This window comes from Filicampus tigris, chromosome 11, assembly GCF_054856515.1.
Source record: "Filicampus tigris isolate MCC_2025a chromosome 11, RoL_Ftig_1.0, whole genome shotgun sequence".
Taxonomy (NCBI): domain Eukaryota; kingdom Metazoa; phylum Chordata; class Actinopteri; order Syngnathiformes; family Syngnathidae; genus Filicampus; species Filicampus tigris.
Window position 1 is genome coordinate 24,790,237 of NC_141227.1, and position 21,183 is coordinate 24,811,419.

The window sequence follows — 21,183 nt, forward strand, 5'->3', positions numbered from 1 at the left end:
TCTGATTGGGTCGTTTCAAACCGAGAGCGCCATTCGGCTCCATTGCTTGTAGTGGACATTTCGGTGCTTGTGCGTGTTTGTGTGACGTTTACGTCATTTTACGGACTTTTCCTCCACATCTCCTTCGCGTTGGTTCTTCTGCTCTCGAATGTGTCAAGACGAGCTGGCAGGTCAGAGTGAAAACGTTCGAAACGCAATTGGTTTTTTGCTTGTTTCTTTTTACGTCCAGAAAATGACCCCACCGCCTAAAAAACAAATCCGACAGACGCTAGCAGTTTAGCAGTTAGCTTGCTTGCAAATGACGTCAATGTCGTACGGTGCACCAGTTTGTTACATTTTTTTTACGTTACATTATATTTTCCTCTTGTCAAAGTCGTGTTGTGGCGGACTAAGGGTCGGGAAACGCTGTTTTAAGCACGTGTTCATCTTGTGACAGGATGACGGAGTCTTGTCAGCTTGAGCAGGGGCTTGTGGAAGACCTCAACAGTTTATGGGCCGAAAGCAGTAGCAGCACCAGCACCAGCAGCAGCAGCAGCACCAGCAGCCTCCTCCTCAGCGACTCACAGTTGACTCAGGTACTGACAGGCCATGGGCCCATATTAGATTGGGACAGGATGATAACTGTCAACAGAAATACTGCTCACTACAGTATCAAAATTACAGCTATAAAATGTCCTTTAAAAAAACAACAAAAAACTATACCAAGCCAAGATTCGAATCTGAAATTTTGCAACTGTGAGGCAGACATTCTGACCACTATGGCCAATGTGCTGCCCTCATCCAGATCATGGGAAGAAATGTCAAAGCGGATCACTTTTTTATGCTCCCGCGTCGGCGTGGGTAACAACTGCCGCTTTGCATCACGTGACCAACGCGTTGTGCTCTTGGACTTGTTGGCACCACAGGCCACACGTCAGAAATTGTTGCTGCGTATACGACGCTGCGCGCATTCTCTTTCGTGATTGGTCCATTATGTCACATGTTGCGATGACGTACACTTTTCCCCTGCTCGGTTCTTTGAGGGCAATTTATTTGTCACCACTGGGGAGAGGATCCACCACGCAGCTTGTTGCTGCTGCTGCTGCGAAGCATTGGCAGCAGCGTGGTTGTTATGTCACATATTGTGTGTGTGTGTGTAAAGAAGACTACACGCGTACATACAACCTTCGCTGCCCCCCTTTGTGATTGATTTCGCAATACAATTAAATGCATCGTCTAGTCATCTGGGTCCCTTTGTTGTAGCGGGCAGGATATCCATTGTTGTCGCTGTTGTTTCGTTTTGGTCGTTGATCGGCAGTAAAAACGCCGACCGCAATTGGCCATAAAAGGAAGAGGAAATTCCGCCCTGCGGTGCCCTCGTCAGTATCAGCCGTAGCGACGGCCCACTTGGAGTGAAAGTTGTGAAACTGCAACACATTTTCAAAACAACGCGTGTGGGTTGCGCACGAGTATAAAGGCAACCTGTGCGCGGTATTGACGCAGTGACGTGCGTGCGGACGTCGCCCGCGGGAGTATAAAGAAGCCTTAACACGCTTGGCCGGTCATTGTTCAATCATGCAAAGTTCTTTTCGTTCAGACTTGTTGTTGGCGTGTGTGTTCGGTGCAGCCCAGAAGCTCGGAGGAAAGAGAACACGTGAAGGTCTACCTCAGAGTCCGACCCTTCACGGTGGCCGAGGCCCAGAGCGGCGAGTCGCAGGTGCACGAACGCACGCACGCACGCACGCACGCACGCACGCACGCACGCAAGCGTTTGGCTGCCCGAAGCCGTTACCACGCGTGCGCCGCATGTCAACATGCGTTTTTGTCTGCAGGACTGCGTGTCCGTGGAGCCTCCCGACACGGTCCTGCTGAGGCCTCCCAGCGCCGAGGCGCTGACGGCTCTCCTCAGCTCCGACAAATCGGACAAGCCCTTCCTGCACACCGCTCAGCGCTTCCGCTTCTCTCAGGTCGGCTACTGAATACGTTTTGCAGGCCCACAGTTGAAACAAGGCAATATGATTAATATGAAATATGAGCAAAATCCAGCCATTTTTTACCATCTCACGGGGCGGCCATTTTGTCACTTCTGTCGACGGAAAATGACATGATATGACAATTTCTCGGGGCTCGGGTAACGACCAATCACGGCTGACCTGTTTTCTGAAGCCGAGCTGTGATTGGGCGTTCCCCGAGCAACTTTGATGTCATTTTCAGTCGACCGAAGTGACAAAACGGCCGCCCACAGAGATGGCTAAACACGGGTGGATAAACTCATATTCCACAAACGTACTATTCATCAGAATGCCATGTTTCAAATAGTGGGCCTGCCTAGAACATATTCTGGAAAAAAAAATGTTAATGTTGAAGTTTGAGTTGTGAAAAATTCAGAACAATGGCCAAACATTTGTTGCTCTGGCCCCCAAAATAGATTTTTTTCCTTCGTCAATCCCGTCACTTTTTGGCGTTCTACTCTTTCCACATTCCTCAACCGTTTACAAGGTTCAGGACATCGAAACTATTTTCCACCTTGCCGAAATTCCCGCAATTCTACGTTTTCCACCACCGAACATTCCAGCGAACAAGACCTTGAACACAATCCTTTCTCATCTTTCCCTTTCCAACTTCAGAGGAGCTCATTCTGGACTGCGATGCAACTCTTGGTCACATTCCTCCGATTTGAATCATTTTCCCAATACATTTCCAGTGCAATCTTTTCTGAAGAATTTAGTTCCGCGCCATCTTCATTTCCACAGAAATGCGCAACGTGTCGTTGAAAGATGCTGCTGCTGTTGTTGTTGTTGAGCAGGTGTACGGTCCAGACAGCACCCAGTGGGAGTTGTTCAAAGGAACGGTCAAGGATCTGGTCCAAAATGTTCTCCACGGAGGGAATTCTCTGCTCTTCACCTACGGAGTCACCAATGCTGGGAAAACCTTCACATTTTTGGGTGGGCCTCCGCTTCTCCTCCCACAAAACGTTGTGCCCACTTCCACGGCCGCTCACGCGTCCGCTGCTGCCGCCAGGCCCCGACGACGATGCCGGCGTCCTGCCCAGGTCCCTGGACGCCATCTTCGGCAGCGTGCGGGGGAAGGTCTTGAGCGGCGCCAGCGTCAAGCCTCAACGCTGCCGAGAGTTCGTCAGGCTGAGCGAGGAGCAGCGGGCCGAGGAGGCGGCCTTCAAGAGCAACCTGCTGCGACACTTCCAAGAGGTGAGGGCGCCGCGGCCAGTCCCGGCTGGCCTCGGCCGGCCGCCGCTGGCCGCCGCCTCCCGAGGCTCATCCCCTTTGCCGTTGCTCTTGTAGAGCGACAAGGCCGCCGGCAGCTTGTGGAGCCCCAGCGGCCCGATGCGCCTCCAAGGCAAGTTGGCCTCTCTTAGGCTGGCCTACTCATTCATTGTTTTTGTCTACTCTGAGCAGCGACTGTTATGAATGAGGTCATTGTCCCGAAACTCAGGCATTTGCTGTACAGTGCAGTGCAATGGCAAAAATCGCCATTTGGAGCTTTGCTCATTTTGTCCATATAACGAGCGTCAACCGTTAGTCATTGTCGTTTGAAAGCCATACGGACGTCGCATTGGCAGGCTCACCGCCGCTTCGGGACAAGGCGGAACAGCGCCCGAGCCTCCGAGCGGAAGCCGACACCAAGTTCTCCATCTGGGTCTCCTTCTGCGAGATCTACAACGAGAACATCCACGACCTCCTGGAGGCGGCACCCGCCGGAGCGGCAAGGAGGACGCCCCTGCGCTTGTCCCAGGACGTCAAGGGCAACGCCTTTGTCAAAGGTCGGCGAGCGCCTCACCCGCCCGACATTTCATGAGCGCGCGGCCATCCATAACGCCCGTCTTGCGCGCGGCAGACCTGCGCTGGGTGCAGGTGGACGGCGCCGACGAGGCCTATCGAGTCATGAAGCTCGGCAAGAAGAACCAAAGCTTCTCCTCCACCGGGATCAACCGGCTTTCCAGCAGGAGGTCTCTGCCGGCGCACGCGCACGCGCACACGCGAACGTTCGCTCGAAACGCACAAACGCTCACGCAACAAATATCTACGTAAACGTCAGGGATGCAGCAATAGCAATCTCTTGACGGTGTTAAGCACCGGCCCCTCCCCGCTCCCGCAAATACGTCAGAGTCAGTCATGAATCCGATCGGGAGTCGTTGGCTGACGTCGGCACGATTAGCCAATCGGGGTTGTAGGAGCGAGTCCGGCTGCTCCAATCACACAAACGTGCACTTCAACACAAAGGCAACGATACACACCGAAATACTCTTTGACGCAAATATACTCTGGTGAGCTCAAACATCTCTGACTTGAATGCGCTGGTTTCTTTTTTTTTTTTCTTTCTTTTTTTCTTCTGCAGTCACAGCATCTTCTCCATCCGCGTTCTGGCGATGAAGGACGCCCAGCCTGCCCGAGCGGTCTCTGTCAGCGAGTAGGTGGCGTGCGTGGCCACAGATGGCCTGTCTACAAAGTACATGCCACCAAAGGCGCGTCCAAGACGACAAAAACAACGCAAGTATCCATATTGTTGGTGCGCAGGCTGTGCCTGTGCGACCTGGCCGGCTCGGAGCGCTGCGCCAAGACCGGCAACCGCGGAGAACGGCTCAAGGAGGCCGGAAACATCAACACGTCGCTGCTCATCCTGGGGAAGTGCATCAACGCCCTCAGACACAACCAGCACGCCAAGTCAGTGCGCCTCGCACAATCACAAACGCGCGGGTGTTTCTTTGAGGCTGTCTGGCGTGTTTGCCAGAGAGTGAAAGTGTGCGTGTTGGAGAGAGAGTCACGGGTGTGAGTGAGTGAGTAAGTAAGAGCAACCCGGCCCTGTGTGTGTGCGCGTGCGTGCGTGCGTGCGTGCGTGCGTGTGTGTGTGGTCAGGCCGCCGCAGCACGTCCCGTTCCGCGAGAGCAAGCTGACGCACTACCTTCAGGCCTTCTTCTGCGGCCGAGGCAAAGTGCGCATGATGGTCAACGTCAGCCAGTGCGCGTCCACCTATGACCAGACGCTCCAAGTCCTCAAGTTCTCCGCCCTGGCGCAGAAGGTGAACGCGCCGCGCTCTGCCTCATCGCTACAAACGAGGGCTGGTCCAATTACGACTAAAATCACATACATACCTTGGGTCAAACCTTTGCAATGTGGATAGTACTTAGACTTTACGCAGATCTGATCAGCTGTTTGGCATTGGCAGATATTTTGTGCAAAACCGCCGATCGGTTGTAATCGGTCATAATTGGCCGATTGATTGGATCTGCAAAATAGGACGCTCCAACCAACCCAAGCCCATTGAGTCCACTGACGTCCTGAGCTGTCATTGTCCAAAGTTTCCCAGCACATACGGTCAGATATTTTCAATAGCAGGAGCAACCAGATTGCCAAGTTTGCAGCACTGACTTGCTTTTTGTCAAGGAACTCTCTTTTGGCAGCTACGAGTATGCCGTGAGTGTAAGCGGCGCATGTCAGCGAGGACGCGCTATGAACGACAGTTTTTGGGGGTCCTTAGAAGTCGGTGCGGGCCCAAGGTGACACGTTGCGTGTGTCGCGCAGGTGGTGCTTCTGCCCAGCAGGGCCGCTCCCGTCCCGCCCCGCAAGCCCCGCCCCGGCAGCGGCGCCAGGAAGTCTCCGCGAGGCTCTCTGATTGACTGGGAGAGCGGCCTGGAGGACGTGCAGGTGGGGGAGGGGGCGTGGCCGGCGCCGCCGAATACTCCTCGTTTTGGCCTCGTTTGCATAATAGTTTATCTTTGCCAGGAGGATGATGATGATGATGATGACGACGACGACGTAGAAGAAAAGATGTCAATGGAGGACACCACGTATGAAAGTGAGGAGGACGAAATGGTCATCAGTCAAATGACACAGCAGGTTTGTCAACCCGAGTATGATTTGTTGGCTCCGGTTTCACTCATTGCCTTGAGCCGCAATGAGAATGGTCCTCTTGAGCAGCAGGTGGCGCTGTTGAGGCGTCTTCAAATGGCGCTGAAGCAGGAGCGAGCGGACGGCATGCTGGCGGAAACTCGCATCCGAGAGGACGTTAGCAGAGAGTTCAACCAGATCTTTGCCGACATGCAGAACGACTTCATGTGAGACTTTGCCCGCTTACGGCGGCTTGACTGGATGACTCTCATCGCTCCGTTTTCTGTTTGTGAACCTTGCAAGAGAAAGTGCGGACGTCAAGGTGTTGTTTGCCGTTATCAGGGAGCGTCTGGCCAGAGAGACGCAGCTCCTGGAGGAACGAGCGGAGAAACGTCTGGAGATATTCAAGAAGATGACCGACAAGATGGCCGCCTGCGGAGAGGCGCACGCTGGGGTGAGGCGGGGAGTGGTCACTAGTTTCTCGTAGTCTTCCTGGGCCGTCGCCCCAATGGCTTCGCTTGGTCCTCGGACTTCATACGCGTATGTGACATAAGCGCCGCTTAGACGCCGGCTCGCGCTTTTGCTTTTCAATGATGCACAGCATGCAAAGTTGGACTCCCGAATTACAATGCCAGCCTGCTTGTTTGGAGCCTCACTATACATTTACAAGGCGGGAGGACCGCTGCACCCTCGTTCTGAAACGTTCCCACTTGAGTTTGAGCTCGGGATTGCTTTCCACACAAAGCGTTTTTTGCACGGGTGCGTGCAGGAGGCGCTGAACGGCCTCGGCGGGGAGCGAGCCACCCAAGAGGACGCCCTCGGCAAATCCGGGGAGGAGGACCGCGCCGCTCTGCGGGACCTCTCGCGCCGCCAAACGGAAGCGCCGGCAGCCCCGGAGGAAGACGCGGCGCCCCGGCGGGACGCGGACGAGAGAAGCGGCGAAGCCACGTCGGAGCGCGAGAGCAGCAGCAAAGAGCAAGTCGGCAGGCTGCTCGGCGAGGTTCGGAGGTTGACTGCTGCGTTGGAAGCGTCCCGACAGCAGGTGAGCTGACATAGGCGTCTCTCAACAACTTTGGCAAATGGGCGGAAATCTCAGCAGGAACCTAAAATGCGCGATTGGGCCCGGCCGGCATGAGGAAAATTGCAAAATTCTCTAAGTGAAATGAAATACAGCGCTGTACAGCAAGTTGGCGAATTACGACGTACGCGACCTAGGACGTTTGGACGTTACCACGCTACCACGCCTCTTCCGCTATTTTGTCGCCAGCACCATAGAGACCACGTTTACATGCGCTTAATATTGGGTTTAGGGTCAAAATTGCGATTTCTGAAACATTCTGAATATCCCGTTGACATGATTGAGCGGACAGAGTTGCTCCGGCATTTGAATAGGCCACTGTGTCCGGCGACGCACGGCGTCGTGACGCTATTGGACGTCATTTCCGCTTGTTACTTTCAACCGTCAATAAAACACACACCAATGTTCATGCCACTCACCGCAGGAATGAAGCAGCCGGTTTCCTCCTCGCTCCAAAACTGTGCTTTTGTGCTGCGTCTCTGAGCTTGTTTACCTCTGCTTGGGCATTTGCCATGGGTTGGGACGCAGAGTGTCTCGATCGTGTCCGACTGCATGCCGGCAGTAACTTTGCCTTTTTCGCCCTCCTCTCCTTCTTCTCCGTCCATCCCTCAGCAGTAATGGTATTTACAGCATCTTATGCTTTTTATTTTAATCTATTTTCATACAAAGTATTTTGACGTCAATTTCGACTATAACAGTGAAAGCCAAAACGCGTGGAAATTCGGGTTACATCGCCGGTGTAGGAACGGAACTCGTTTGTAAATTGAGGACTTCCTGCATAGATAAAGTTGTATTGTACAATGTTTGTTGAGCGAGTCATCCAGATAAAAGAAGTTTGGACGCAACTTTGCAGGTTCATCCTGAAATGTCACAAACTTGTTGTGAGTGATTGGTGTCTGCCGACGACATCACAGGAGGTGCTCGTTGCGAGTAGTGATGATGCCTTTTTCCGGAAACGAGCGCAGGTCGCCAACGAGACGCTTAGAGCACAACAAGCGTCGGCTCGGTTGCAAGCTGCCCAGGAACGGATGGCCGCCCTCGGCCGGGACCTCCCGGGACCTCCGCAGGCGTCCGGCGCCCTCGGCCGGCCGCTCAGCAAAGCTACGGCCCCTGAAAGTGCGGCAAGCGAGAGCCGGACGTCGCAGCTGCCGCGCGTCAAAGATCATCTGGCGCGCGAGAAGCTCCGGTCGGAGCGGCTCCCGGAGAACGTCGGCCTCCGCCAAACGGCGGCGGAGGAGGAGCTGCGGGAGCAGCTGCGACAACACCAGGAAGCGTCCGGGAAGCAGTTGGAGGAAGTCGGCCGCCAACTGCGTCAACGGGAAGCGTCGTGTCAGCACCTGCGGCGTGAGCTCGGCGAGCAAGAGCTCACCACACAGCGGCTGAAGATGGAATTACAGGAAGCCGGCGCCAGAAGATGTGCAGCTGAAGACGACCTGGGCGGGGTCATCTCGGAGCTTCGGGCTCAAGTGGCCTCCTTGAAGGCAAAGGAGGAGACGCCAAAGCTGCTGAAAGATGAGGAGGTCCAGACGGAGCGGCTCCACGGCGCCACGCCTCCCACGGAAGTGGCACAGCCACAGGTGAGTTACTTACATTTGCGAGAAGGGGAAAAAGATGGAGTGAAAAACAAATCCATTGACAACAAAACAACTGGCGACTAAAGTGCAGGAGTCTTGGACTCCTGGTCGCGCTGCTCCTCTCATCCATAACCTGGCATGCAAGTGCACGCTGCGCTTGTCTCGGAATGACTTTTATCGAAGGAAAGAATGCATTTTTCGCTTTTGTCGAAGGAAAGAATTCCTTTTTTCAGTTGGCGCTTGCTCACTTTCAAAGTCTTCTTATCAGTTGTTCGAAAATGATCATCCATTTGTTGCTACTTGCATCTACTACTCACACAAAGAGAAATGATTGAAGGGCAACTCAAGCCCAAAATGTTGCCAGCAAGAAGACATTGCTTGTGCTAGCATTAGTCAGACACGGTACTCTGATTAATTTTGCGCTTGCGGAATAAGAATTGAACCGAATAACAATGGTAACGGATGACAGGCCTGTTTGGGTGTTGGCGATGAGGAGCCCAACGCGGCCGAACTGCCTGAGCGGGCGGCTCTGCGGAAGGAGGCGCAGGAGCGTCGCCGCGACCACGACGACGACGGCGGCAGCGCCGCCGTCCTGGCGCTGCACGAGTGCCGGCGGAAGGAGGCCGAGCGGCGCCGGCAGTTGCTGGCCGTGGCGCACGAGGCCATCGAGCAGAAGGACGCCGAGCTGGAGAAGAGAGCGCTCCAGATCGGCAGGTGCCGATTAGCCCTTCTCACACACTGAGCGCCAGTAGAAGAAGTATCCGACTCTTTGCCCCAATGTGTTCTTCCAGACTGAAGGAACTTGCCAAGCAGGACTCGGACAAAGTCCAGAGTCTCAGTGCGGATCTGCAGAGGAAGGAAGAGGACTCTTGCGACCTCCGAGAGAAGCTGGCCGACTACAAGAAGCAGATGCAGCAGGTCCACAAAGACGTAGGTTGGACAGTCGGGCTCAAGACCACGATGACGGAGCTGACGCTGCCGACGCTTTCCCGCAGATCTCCGCCATGAAAGAGGAAGAGAGGCTCTTGAGACGGAAGCTGTCCGATGGCGACAAGGTGAAGAAGCAGCTTCTGTCGGACCTCGCAAACAGAGACAGAACCATCCAACAGCTCAAGGCGGTGAGTTTGCCTTCATTCACTCATTCCCTACTCCCTGAATACTTGTACTTGTTGATGAGCTACAGTATGCTCGATATGGAAATGTGACAAGACTTTTCCAAAAGTAACCTTAATCCGCAAAGTGGCGGCGCTATACATCCCGCTTGACGCTTTCTGGTTCCTTCCTGTCGGAGCAGCCGGCGGAGAGCGAGTGTGCCGAGACGCTGCAGCTGTACCACCAAGCTCGTCGAGGTGAGCGGGCGCTTAGGGGCCGCTAGTCGTCTCGACACTCACGAATGCAATCAAATGCTTCCTCGTCGGCTTTCCCGGAAACAACACGTCACATAGTCCGACAATTGACAAATCCGATCGACGCTGCGCGCTGCTCAAAGCGCTTTACCAAGCCTCACCTTCACTTGGGGGGGGGTGGGGGGCTCGCTGCCATTTTGACCTCCGAAAAAGCACTTTTTTTTTTTTCCTCTTTTTAAAATTTCTATTTGAAATGGCTTACTCGAACCAGGATCCGCGGAGGCATTGCTTTTGCGATCGTCGGGTCCGTGAATCTTTTCTGGTTGTACGGGCCCGTAGCAAAGGCAGCTAGCTGGGGAGACGTCTCTCCGGGACCTAGGTTGGCGGCCCCTGGGCAAACTCCCTTCGTATGTTGGCGTGACGCAGCCAGAGGCCGGCGGCAAATTAACCACGGAGCTGTGGCGAAGGCCTCGGTTGGCCGTAGTCATCAAATGCTCACGCCACTGGCTTACGATTCCCGGCTGCCGTCTTGCTACGTCGCCAAAGCTGCGCCCCTCCGCAACACACTCCTCACATAGGTACATTACGCTTGCTGAGTTCCCCATCACGTTCAAGTCTGACAGTACCCGCCGTGACGGTATTCCAAGATTTCTTGCGGTTTGAGTTTTGGAGCTTTTGCACGGCCACTGGAATGGCGCCGGCGTGCCCGGCCCGCGCTTAAGGTTGTCTGCGCTTGTGCTGCGCGCAGAGCTGGAGGCCAAGCTGCAGCTTGTGGACGACATGCGCTCTACTCTGGTGGAGCAGGAGGAGACACAGGAGCAGATGGAGCGCATGCTGGATGAGAAAGTGCAACTCATCCAGGAGCTGAACAACGGTAAGACGCCCGCACCCAGTGGAAACTCACCATTGGCAGCTGAGGCCCAGCTTCGGCTTTGAGCAATACGCAACACACAGCAAAGCTCGCGTATCTTGCGAGCTCCTATGCTGCTCCATTTCATGTGCGCCCATATGGATAGTGAGGCTCTCTGCGGGAACACTTTCAAAAGTGTGGCTCTCGCTTTGATAAATGAATGCTCGAACGTGATCATAGCCGCTCTTGACTTCCAAGTATGTTCCCTGCAAACGAAAGCCAGAAAATTGAAGTTACGGAATGAATACATGCAGACACGCACCGCGGTGCGTGGTCAGGATGGATCTGAATCCGAGCCAGGAAAAACCCCGCTTGCGAGGAGATATTATTATTCATGATGTTTGTCGATGTGAAGGCATCGATCACGTTGATGATTTCCAACAATTAGGAAACAGATGGATATCAATATGCAGCATTTGATTTCTATACATCTCGCTCGGTGTTTGTTTGGAAATGATCCCGTTCCTCGAAAATCACAATGTCCCATCACTGGTGAGCTATTTTTAGAACTGGCCCGCGGGCTCTTCATGCGGTCCTTCCTTAAAGTCATTTGAATGTATGTTCCAATTGTTCACGTAACAGTTGCCGAGCAGTTTAACAAGAGCGCCGTATCGATGCCAATCTCTGGTAGCCCGTCGATAGGGTTTCCCATTGCAGATTAGCACGAAGCTAGCTGACTTATGGAAGGCAAATGACAATGGCAATGATGCTGTGTTGAAAGTATTTGGAATGAACATTCACCTTGACAAATAAGCAGCTTGAAGCGAGAACACCTTGCCTCTCATTTGGAGAACTGTTAGCTAGTCACAATCGGCTGAAATGACTCCACTCGTCGCCATCTTGTTTTTGTTCAGAGGTGGACAAAGTGAAGGAGATGCTGAGGCAGCAAAACGGCGGCGCAGACGCCTCGTCACGTGACCTCCAGCGGGCCAAAGAGGAAGCGGCCGGCGCTCACGAGAGCCTCAAGGTAAGCCGGGGGAGTTATTGATTTACTGTCAAATGCTTGATATCTCCAATTTTTAACACTCGGGACACATGTAATGGACCTTTACTCCTGATCTTCATGTTCAAAGCTCAGAAGCAATACACACACACACACACACACACACGTTTATAACATCATGATTTCCCTTGCGGGAGGAAAAAAAGTATTTATCCGCACAGTTTTTTTTAATGAAATTTGCAATGTCTAGACCAGGGGTCGGCAAGCCTTTTTCACTCAGAGCCATTTTGACCTGATTTCCACGGAAGATAAAACCCTGGCAGCCACAAACACTTTTTGACATCTGAAAGGAAGATTCATATTTGAAAAAAATCACAGAGTTGAAGGTCTCTTTCAAATGAGTTAAAAAGCTCAACTTAAATGATCCATCTAGCAAACAAAAATGCCGCGAGCCGTCATCCTGGCTTTCGGGGCGTGGAGACGTGACCTGAATGTAAGGTTGCTTCATTGTGCAAATTCACCAAAAGATGTTGAGAGAGCGAATGACGGGAAATGACTACAGCAAGTGGGACCCGTCCGACAGCATTGCAACATCCCAAGTGTTTGTCCGCCCAGAATGTGGCAAAAGTGCGTGTGGCTTGAATCAAGTTCACACGGCTCCCCGTGAGCGTCCCGCGCCTGCCCCGCTCCTCTTGTCGCTTGTGCGGCCGCTTCTTTATGGACGACGGGGTGGAATAGCAATCGTCCGCTTACCTTGCGCTTCCAAAGCGTGACGGCAGGTGTTTGCTGCGCCCGTTCGTCTTTTTTTTTTTTTTTTTTTTCAACAAAACTCTCCACGCCTCTGGAAAGTTCTTCTGGACTGAGTAGAAGCTTTTGATGAGGCACTCTGTCCTTCTGAAGTCACTTGACTGCATTTGAACCAGTCGAAGCTTCTCTCTGCCCAGTGCGACGTCAATACGATCGGCGCATCTCTCCGCCCCGAGTGGAGTGTTTAACACATAACTCATTCCCGGTCCATTATTGACAACAATGTCTTTTTCACACCAAGCTGTTTGAGGAGAAGCACCTGACGGAGCGTCACAAGTGGCAGGAGGACAAGATGGCTCTGATTGGTCAGGTCAAGGAGGCGGAGGACAAGCGCAACCAGGAAATGAAGAAGTTTGCCGAGGACCGGGAGCGCTACCTGGCCCGGCAGGCCGAGCTGGTGAGCTGCGCGGGGGTGAAGTAGGAAGCGTACCGGTCACGGGTGGGGCGAGAGGAGCCACTCCTCCCGCCGGCCGGCCGGCCCTGTTCTTTAATCCATGCAATTTGAGTCCTTTCATATTCATTGCATTCATTTTGATGTTTTGCCAAAAACTGCTTGACATTGTGAAATAAACAATTTGACCTTTTATTCGATGCTAGTCAGTTAACTACACAGTGGTGCCTTCCGAGTTGAACTTGTTCCGTGGCTTTGTCCGTATCTCAAAGCACATTCCCCCAGTCAAATGAAATGCAATTTGTCTGTTGCATCCCCCCCAAAGAGCACCCACAAACAATTCCTTTTTGTCGTGTTTTTAGTAAACGCCCAGTCTTAACTTGAGCGCTGCGCATAACCTGCAGCCACGGAAAATACCGACCGAATGCATTGTCCCTCCTCGGTGTTTGTTGGGAAAAAGTGACTTCATGTTACATAAGTGCCACCAACTGGTATTTTCCATCCTGCTCAATGTGAATTGACGGTGGCTGGGCGTTGTGCGGGTTGCTGCTGCGGGAGTCACTTTTGCCTGCATCCCAAAAGAAAGACTCGTTTGGCTGGATGTTTTGTCCAGGAGGCGGAGCTGCGTGCCAAGGAGCAGAAGATGGCGAGCTGGAGGCAGGAGAGGGACACGCTGGTCGCCGCCTTGGAGGTGCAGCTCCACAAGCTTCTGGCCAGCCAGGCTGACAAAGACAAAATCATCCAGCAGCTTCGCCACAATAGCGCGCAGTCGCCACCAGAGGTCAGTAGAACCGCATCCGCCTCTTTTCGATCATTTGTCCTCACCCAAAGCAGCTGAGCGCTTCAGGCACCGTTTTTATTTTTAGTGGTGCTGCGCACAAAAGGCTGGCCGTTTGGCCAATCGTGGCAAATTAAAAACCCAATCAGAATTTGTGGACTCGGATCAGACAGAGCCATCGTTGGCTTCAGCATGTTGGTCACCATCCGGGCTTCACTTACATGAAGTGTTTATCAATTAGGCCTGGGCGATATGGCCTTCAAATGTTTTTTTCCCCCCACAACTACCAGTGTCATTATTTTTTTCCCCCCGTGTATTTCCCAAGAAAAAGCACATGAAAATGGTCATTTGTTTCATTTCTCCTGTTGCTAAACGAGCTTTCGGCTGGCTCTTTTCATGGTTAATCCTTTCCTAAAAGCAAATCATATGAAAAGCAAAGCAATGTTTAGCCTAGAAAATGACCATATGAAATAAATACAACAAGTCACGAAATGGCTCAATGAACATGAAACGTGACTTGTATCTTTTCTCTTTTTTTTTCTGTTAGCGCCCCCTATTGAAAAATGTTTACACAGTCATCCCTGGCTAGATCATGGTTCACTTTTTGCGGCTTCATTGTATCGCCGATTTCATTCATTCGCGATTTTATTGAATTAACGTTGGGAATCGTTTGCTATTTTGGGGGGTTTTGCAGGGATTGATCATTTCTGAAAATTGCGGATACCGTTCAACCAATCTTACGGAAACTGTGGCTTTTGAAAACTGCCACTGTATTTGCTTAATAGAAGGCAATATTTTGGGCTCTCTCCAATGTGAAAAAACGACTGCTTGCTCTTGGGAAAAATGATGCGACGACTTTGCGTTCCCTCAGCGAGAGTGGCGGACGCTTGCGCGTGTCCGCCTCCTCAAGTGTGCATTCATTAAACGCGGCGTCGCTTCCTGCCCTTGACGTGACCTCTGCATCATCCTCATCCTTCTTCCACTTCTTCCACGTCTACTCTGTCAGACTGGCGGCGGCGTGGCGGGGACAGAAAGTCACATGGCATCGCTCAAAGAGGACGGCGAGGATGCCGGGGGCGGCGTGGACGACGCTGACGGCACTCAGGTCATCACTCGCACTAAAACTACACCGACAAATGCAATTTACCCCCAAAAGAAAAATTGCCTCAAGTGAAAGTAGCAGAGTGAAGCTAGCGCGGAACTACCCGCCTCTATGCAACGCATGAAAAAGTTTCTCTTGCGTTCCATGTCCCTTGAAGAGACAATACATACATGTACGTGCCTGACTGCGCTTAACGCGGCGGCGTCCTCGCGTAACCTCTCAGGGCTCGTCGGGATACCCGTCGGTGCTGGAGTCGTCCGAGATCTCCACGGAGAACGGGCGCGCCAGCCGCTTCCCGCGGCCCGAGATGGAGATTTCCTTCAGCCCGCTACGGCCCGACCGCATGGCGCTGCGGCGCCGGGGCGAACCGAGCGCCGTCACCGTCAAGCTCACGCGCTCGGCCCGCAAGAGGAAGAGCGCCGGCGTGGACAAGGTAGGGAAGGCCCGGCCCTCCGTGACCGTCGCACCACACAAACGCAAAAAGCATGGATGCATTAAGTGCAAGACGGTGGGCCTCAAGTCACTTTCAAGTATGCCAACCCGACCACTCCCGAGTATTGCAAACCACAGGATGATCTCAGGAGCCCAAAACAAAATCAAACCATATAAACAATAGTGGATTCGATCCTACTCCGGGTATATTCGTGTGCGAACGATTTATCGCTGTGGGACGCGATTTGGCTGATTTCAAGATGGTCCGACCTGCGTTTTTTTCTAAAGGGCTGTTCTCCCCCGCGCTCACCAATCAGCCGCATGCGACCGTGGACCGCTCACACTAATCGGCGCCGAAGTGTCGCTGGCCTAAAAACACCCAAAAAGTGACGTCACGTCAGGAGCTGCGCGATGCTGAACCTTTTTCGTCCGTGGTGACAAATAAACTAGCCAACTAAAAAGTTGCGCTTTCACCAAGGAGGCGAAGGAGGAATCGCTAAGCGTCGGGAAAGACCTCAAATAAGTGCTTCTTGGCAGAAGTCTGGCTCGAAGCGCGTTTCGTCCGGAGAGCCAGCAGCTATGAACAGAGAATGTGGATTACAGCTCAAAAAGACGACGGCTACGTTAACAATTTAGCACACGCTCGAATACCGGAAGACGCTAACCAACGGGTGACGTCGGCCACGACAAAGAAATCGTTGTCAAAAGTAGAAATACTTTAGTATCGGCAGCGTTATTTGCTTTTGTACCACAGAGCGCTGAATTTTGAGGTCCATGCAGTAATAGGTCTCCATATTATTTTGGTCGAATTGAGCTTTTTTTGTTGTTTGCTAAATAGAGCAGCACGTTTACATGAAAATGCACATTTTGAATGAAAAGAAGCAGAGAGAAGAATGAATATGATACTTTCTGACCCTTTTTAACAGGAAATATGGACCTTTTCACATTTTTAAATAACCCAATCGGAAACATTCCCCTTCTGACTTTTACAATCAGTCAGTACCATGGTATGAATGTCAGGCCATATTGCTAAGCCCTTAGTCTCTGTTTGAAACAGTCTCAATACTTTCCGTACCCACTGCATATAGCTCATGTTTTTTTAATTCATGTATTTTTTGGTTTCTTTTTATTCGTGTATTTTTTCCATTGTCTTAGCCACATTTTTTAATTGAGTTATTTTGTAAATTGGATTTTTTTTAAATGATTCTTTTTGAATTTATGCATTTTCATTTTCTGTTTTTAGTAAGTTTTCTTCCAGTGTACAGTATGTATTTTTCTTTAATGTCTGTTGTTTTGTTTTTTTAATTGAACTTCATGTGTTTGGAACTGCAGTCTCACAGCTTTGAAACAACTCTCACTTGTCCCCTCCCTGCCCCCACCCCCAAAGTGTCCCATTTTTAGCCGCAGCAAACGTCCGGCACATGGAGCCAAGGTATTTTTGAATGGACTTATCTTCTATCTTATCTTATCTTATCATCATCACATCCATTTCGTTAATTGTCTGTCCATTAGTTGTAGTTCACTTTCAACCACACGGTTGTAGTCGTCGTCGTCGTCATCGTCGTCTGCCCCTTGTCAGTCATGACATGGAAATGTTGGACATCATGGCGCAGGATGTTCCTCATACACATTTCTTGACACGGGTCCCAACCTAACACGCACGCACCCGCGCACGTTGAGCAAAGCGGAGGCCTTCCTCGTCGCTGCTCAATGTCGGAGGTGGCCTGCCTCGATGCTCTCGGGGAGCGCACATGAGTAGCCCATGGGCCTGTACTGCAATAGCTTGTCAGTGATGGGACATTGTGATTTCCTGGAAAGGTGTAGGCGTGATCATTTGAGAATGGAAACACTTGCAAAGATTTAGCGGGTGAAAGAAAGAAAGTGTTGCCTATGGATACGTATCTGTTTGCTTCATTGTCAAGTCATTGTGGACAAATGTGGTGAGAAAAGGTGAACAGGACCAGTGGTTTAGTACAGATGAAAATCATTGAATCAACAGATCAGGTGTGTATCAGTCTGGCCGGCGTTGGCATGAATCAGGAGCCATGGGCCGTGAAGGGAAGGGCTGTCTGGTTGACCTTCACTCAACGCCACAATGTCCCGCGCAAGGAAGTTTGAATGGCGACGAATGCGGCACTTGACCGACCGGCCGCACGGGTGTCAAAGTGGCAGACTGCAGGCCTGATCTATGTCGTTTGGCCGACTGGGGCCGCGTGGCGCCGTTAAATGTGCAGGACAGAAACTCGGGCACGGAGGGACGATGCGCAGCTCTGCCGCTGCCTTTGACCGTTGACCTTCCCACCCAGTGCTCAAAGTAAGCGAGCGCCGTAGAGGCGTGCTCGGAGGAAGAACAAGAGCAGAGATGGCACACGCTGACATGTGGCAAGTCTTGTGTGCTGGGGGCGGGCCAACCCAAATTTTGCTCCTTGTGCTCAAAGAGCTCCAGATGGCGCACATACACACACACGCACACGCTTTGCTGGCGACTAATAAATCACATTTCAGTTTGATTGACATCAGCTTCTATTCTGGATGCAAAAAGAAAGAAAAAAAAAAAACCCCAATGAATTGATTTGGTTTGTCAGCGTCTTTGTTGACATTTCATTTTCACGTGGCAGCGCACACATACACACACGCACGCACACACACACACACACACACACACACACACGTATATTTAGCTTGGGAAGGTGTGACTTTGAAGGGGACACATTAAGGGGAATGAAAGAATCCAAATGGTTGCGCGCGGGCGTTTGGAGCGCCTGGCCAGCTGTCAAGTGTGAAATGAAACGAGTGAGTGGATCTCGGCTTGCGCGGCTATATGCGAAAATGTGCCCGTGAGCATTGAGTCATTCTGCGTCAATTAGCATAATTAGCGCCCCCGCGCCGACTTTCTCAGCCAGTGACTTGGCAGCCCCAACGGCATCATGTCCAAGCCAAAAGATAAGCAGAGCCGCACTCTTTCCACAGATTAGCATTAGCGCACGGTGCTAGCACCATGAAGCGCTTCCAAAGAACATTTGTGGTCAATGATGGAACCTCATTCATGCACTGGCGCATTGAGGCCGAGGTGGCGCTAAACGACGTCGCGTGGCCGCAGCTGCCCTGCCGCCCGTGTGCGCCTGCGGCCCCTCACGCCGCCACCGCCGCACCTTCACACACAGCCGCGAGTGGCACTGGAGGAAAGGTAGACACGACGACGGAGCGGGATTCCGAGTGTGGGCCCTCCGCTTACCGGGCGAGCCGCTCGTACCTTTGAGCCGCGGCCGCGCATCATCTCCAAAGAAATGTCTCAAATGTCCTCGGGATCCTCCTGAATAAGATGCTTTTACACGCGTTGTTGTTCGTTGTGTGCACCATGCCTGAGCTTTAGTGTGAGTACCAGACGATGTCCCGGTGTGTTCGGTGCTGTGCGTGCGTTTTGCAGCTTCGTTCAAATAGCTGCGATGCTACGTCGCGATTTGAGTGCGCTCAACTGGAATGTGACGGAGCGCGGCGATTCTTTTGCATACCACCAGAGGGAGCCGGGGTACCACAAGCGTTACTCGTGGCGCACGTTGACAATTATCGAAAGGAGACGTGTAGCGCCGGCCGCACAGAAATAGTTTCAAGAAATACATCGAAACTTTCTTGGCATTCAACGGCACTGTATGTTATCGCCTGGGTGCTTTCAGATAATAGTTCATACTGGATTCAAAAAAGTAACCCATGTGGCTACCCCACCACATGATCTTCATGACCTCGGTGCAGAGAATGCACGCGCGCACATCTCACAACATTGAAAGCTTTCGTGCCTTGAGCATGTGCGTGTGTGTGTGTTTGTCAGCAGGATGAAGTGGAGGCGGAGAATCGAAGAAACACCAGAGTGACGCCAACAGTGAGCGAGCACCAAGAGGAGGTGAGGCGCGGACGCACGCGCGCGCTTCTGTGAAGCTGCTCACATCATCTCATCGTATTGTCAAATTTGCCTCAATTCACGCGGCCAGCAAAGTTTTTATAAATTGCTGCCGCGTGCCCACTGGAGGTTGTCACCTTCCTACACGCACTCGATCCACACCTGCAGCATGATCCGCTCCAACCGCGTTCAGGCTTGGGCCATCTGGCTGTTTGGAATTTGACATTTGTTTTGTTTTTGAAACAAAAAAGCAAATCGTTTTGCTTGGTTTCTCCTTGCGCCATTTGCTTTATTCCTCCTGAGAGCAAAGTGTGAGCGCAAGCCGTGCACACCAGCAGGGTCACGCTGTCAAACACACAAGCACCTCGAGGGGGGGGGGAGAAAACAAATGCATTGAAAATGAGTGGATCAAAGCATCGGGGGGATTTCGATGCAGCCAACTGAGGTTGAGCTGGCAAGCTCGTCCGATCGCCAAACGCGCCCGCGTGGGCCGACCTCAGCTCAATGGTAACCTCAAGCTTGTGTTGCGTGTAGCGCTGCCGTCCGTCGGCGTCTCCCGGGACCCGAAGCCTCCGCGGTCGGAAAGACGCAACGCTGCAGAAGATCGGCGATTTCCTCCAGAGTTCGCCCACCCTCATCGGCTCCAAAGGTCAGTCGGTCGCGTCGCCGTCCTCTCCCCTTTGCACCTTGGCCATGGCCTCCAAGCGCTTCTTGTCCTCATCCGTCTTCCTCCTCCACGCCATATCTTTTTCCTCCTTGTTCCCCTCCTCCTCCTTCTCACTCCATCACTGCGCTGCTCGCAGAAAGCTGCTGCAGTTGAACGTTTGCTTTGTTTCCTTTGCTGCGGCCAGCCAAGAAGATGATGGGCCTGATGAGCGCCTCGTCCTCCTCGCCTTCCTCCATCGGCCTGAGAAGCAAGAAGAGCAAAAGGAAGCTGTTCAGCGCTGACATCTCCTCCCCCATGGACGTGCCCCCGCACCCGGTAGGCACGCACGCACGCAGCCAGCCAAACCTCACGTTTCACTCCACACGGGCCACATTCGCAACGCGTTAGGCACAGAATGCTCCGCGTTGCAGTCCGCCGTAGGTGTTTGCTTTGCCTATTTCACATGACAAAAAACTCACAACACAAAAGTATCTAAAGTGGAACCGCCATTTTTGTGATGTAACTTCAAAAAAAACAAATATACACACACACACGTATATATATATATATATACATATACATATATATCGGCGCTGTCTTGTGAAAAACACTTGTGTCCAAGTTTTGGAAAAATGTTCACGTTAATGCGAGAAAAAAAGAGAGAAATTAAAAAAAAACAAATCACAATATTCAGGTTATTTTGACATAATAACAGCATTCACAAAGGAATGCTTTGAAGATTTGCAATCAACGTTCCAAAGTATCAGCATCTTTGGGCCTCCATTTGAATGACGTTAGAGTGCAGCCTTCACACACACGGGTGACGCTTGCCTGTCCTTGCAGATGCTCAGTACCGGCCTTCTCACGGACGACAAACAAAGCGATCATCTCATCATCAAAAGACGACTTCGCTCCAGAATTGGCAAATAACGCACGCACGCACGCGTTTGTATGCGTGTTCCTGTCAAGCCACCAAAATGCCATTGTTTGCAGTTGACCAGGTCGGGCCTGATGTTGTCGGCCTAGCCTAGCCTAGCCTAGCTTAGCACACACACAGGCACACGCCTTGCGGTCTTTACGCCAAGCTCGGCTAAGCTAATGTCGAGTGAGAGGAAGCTCACGGGCCCCGTTTCTTTGATCGCTGTCCGACCGCTAACGCTAACTAGCGTGCTGACTTTATTTCAATGTTGATGTGCAATTTGACTTGTTGTTTCCGCATCTTAGCGGTTGTGCTTTTCACGACATCACTCAATGGTTGTGCACTTTAAACTGTTAAACCTGTTTGTCTTGGAAGAGAAGCCTGCTTTGAGCATTAAAATGTTGGGACGCCTCAACATTCGTCACTTGGCTCCTCTTTGGACCCCCGAACGTGACTCGCTGCGTGTGTGCGCCGAGCAGCTGTGAGTTGGAATGCGGCGAGTGGCCATCTAAAGACACACCGCAAACAAAAGCCCGAGTT

The 21,183-nt window shown here is 52.1% G+C and overlaps 1 protein-coding gene across 5 annotated transcripts; it reads left to right on the forward strand.

The window, feature by feature from the left end:
* Nucleotides 1-7: 7 nt before the first annotated feature.
* On the forward strand, nt 8-21,058 carry LOC147140296 (kinesin-like protein KIF20B). Of its 5 annotated transcripts, none has more exons than XM_086045614.1 (33): nt 8-170; nt 437-575; nt 1,577-1,696; nt 1,812-1,946; nt 2,786-2,924; nt 3,001-3,185; nt 3,279-3,333; nt 3,557-3,757; nt 3,832-3,943; nt 4,333-4,404; nt 4,512-4,658; nt 4,851-5,013; nt 5,517-5,639; nt 5,718-5,831; nt 5,913-6,049; nt 6,165-6,276; nt 6,592-6,864; nt 7,866-8,477; nt 8,944-9,188; nt 9,266-9,404; nt 9,470-9,592; nt 9,769-9,823; nt 10,569-10,694; nt 11,585-11,697; nt 12,722-12,877; nt 13,485-13,652; nt 14,656-14,754; nt 14,975-15,184; nt 16,571-16,615; nt 19,010-19,081; nt 19,613-19,727; nt 19,930-20,060; nt 20,568-21,058. In XM_086045614.1, exons 2-33 carry the CDS (start codon nt 438-440, stop codon nt 20,652-20,654), a joined length of 4,722 nt encoding a protein of 1,573 aa, XP_085901740.1. In that variant the 5' UTR covers nt 8-170; nt 437; the 3' UTR covers nt 20,655-21,058. The 5 variants fall into 5 exon arrangements, with proteins under 5 accessions (XP_085901740.1, XP_085901741.1, XP_085901742.1 ...); XM_086045615.1 differs by having other exon boundaries at nt 1,607-1,696; XM_086045616.1 differs by lacking the exon at nt 16,571-16,615.
* The last annotated feature ends 125 nt before the right edge of the window (nt 21,059-21,183 follow it).

Excerpts from the sequence above, each read along its gene's own strand:
- LOC147140296 (XM_086045614.1), top strand. The coding sequence starts at position 438 with ATGACGGAGTCTTGTCAGCTTGAGCAGGGGCTTGTGGAAGACCTCAAC. Across the intron at positions 3,758-3,831 it reads GGGCAACGCCTTTGTCAAAG|ACCTGCGCTGGGTGCAGGTG; the intron begins GTCGGCGAGCGC and ends TGCGCGCGGCAG. Across the intron at positions 11,698-12,721 it reads GCGCTCACGAGAGCCTCAAG|CTGTTTGAGGAGAAGCACCT; the intron begins GTAAGCCGGGGG and ends TTTCACACCAAG.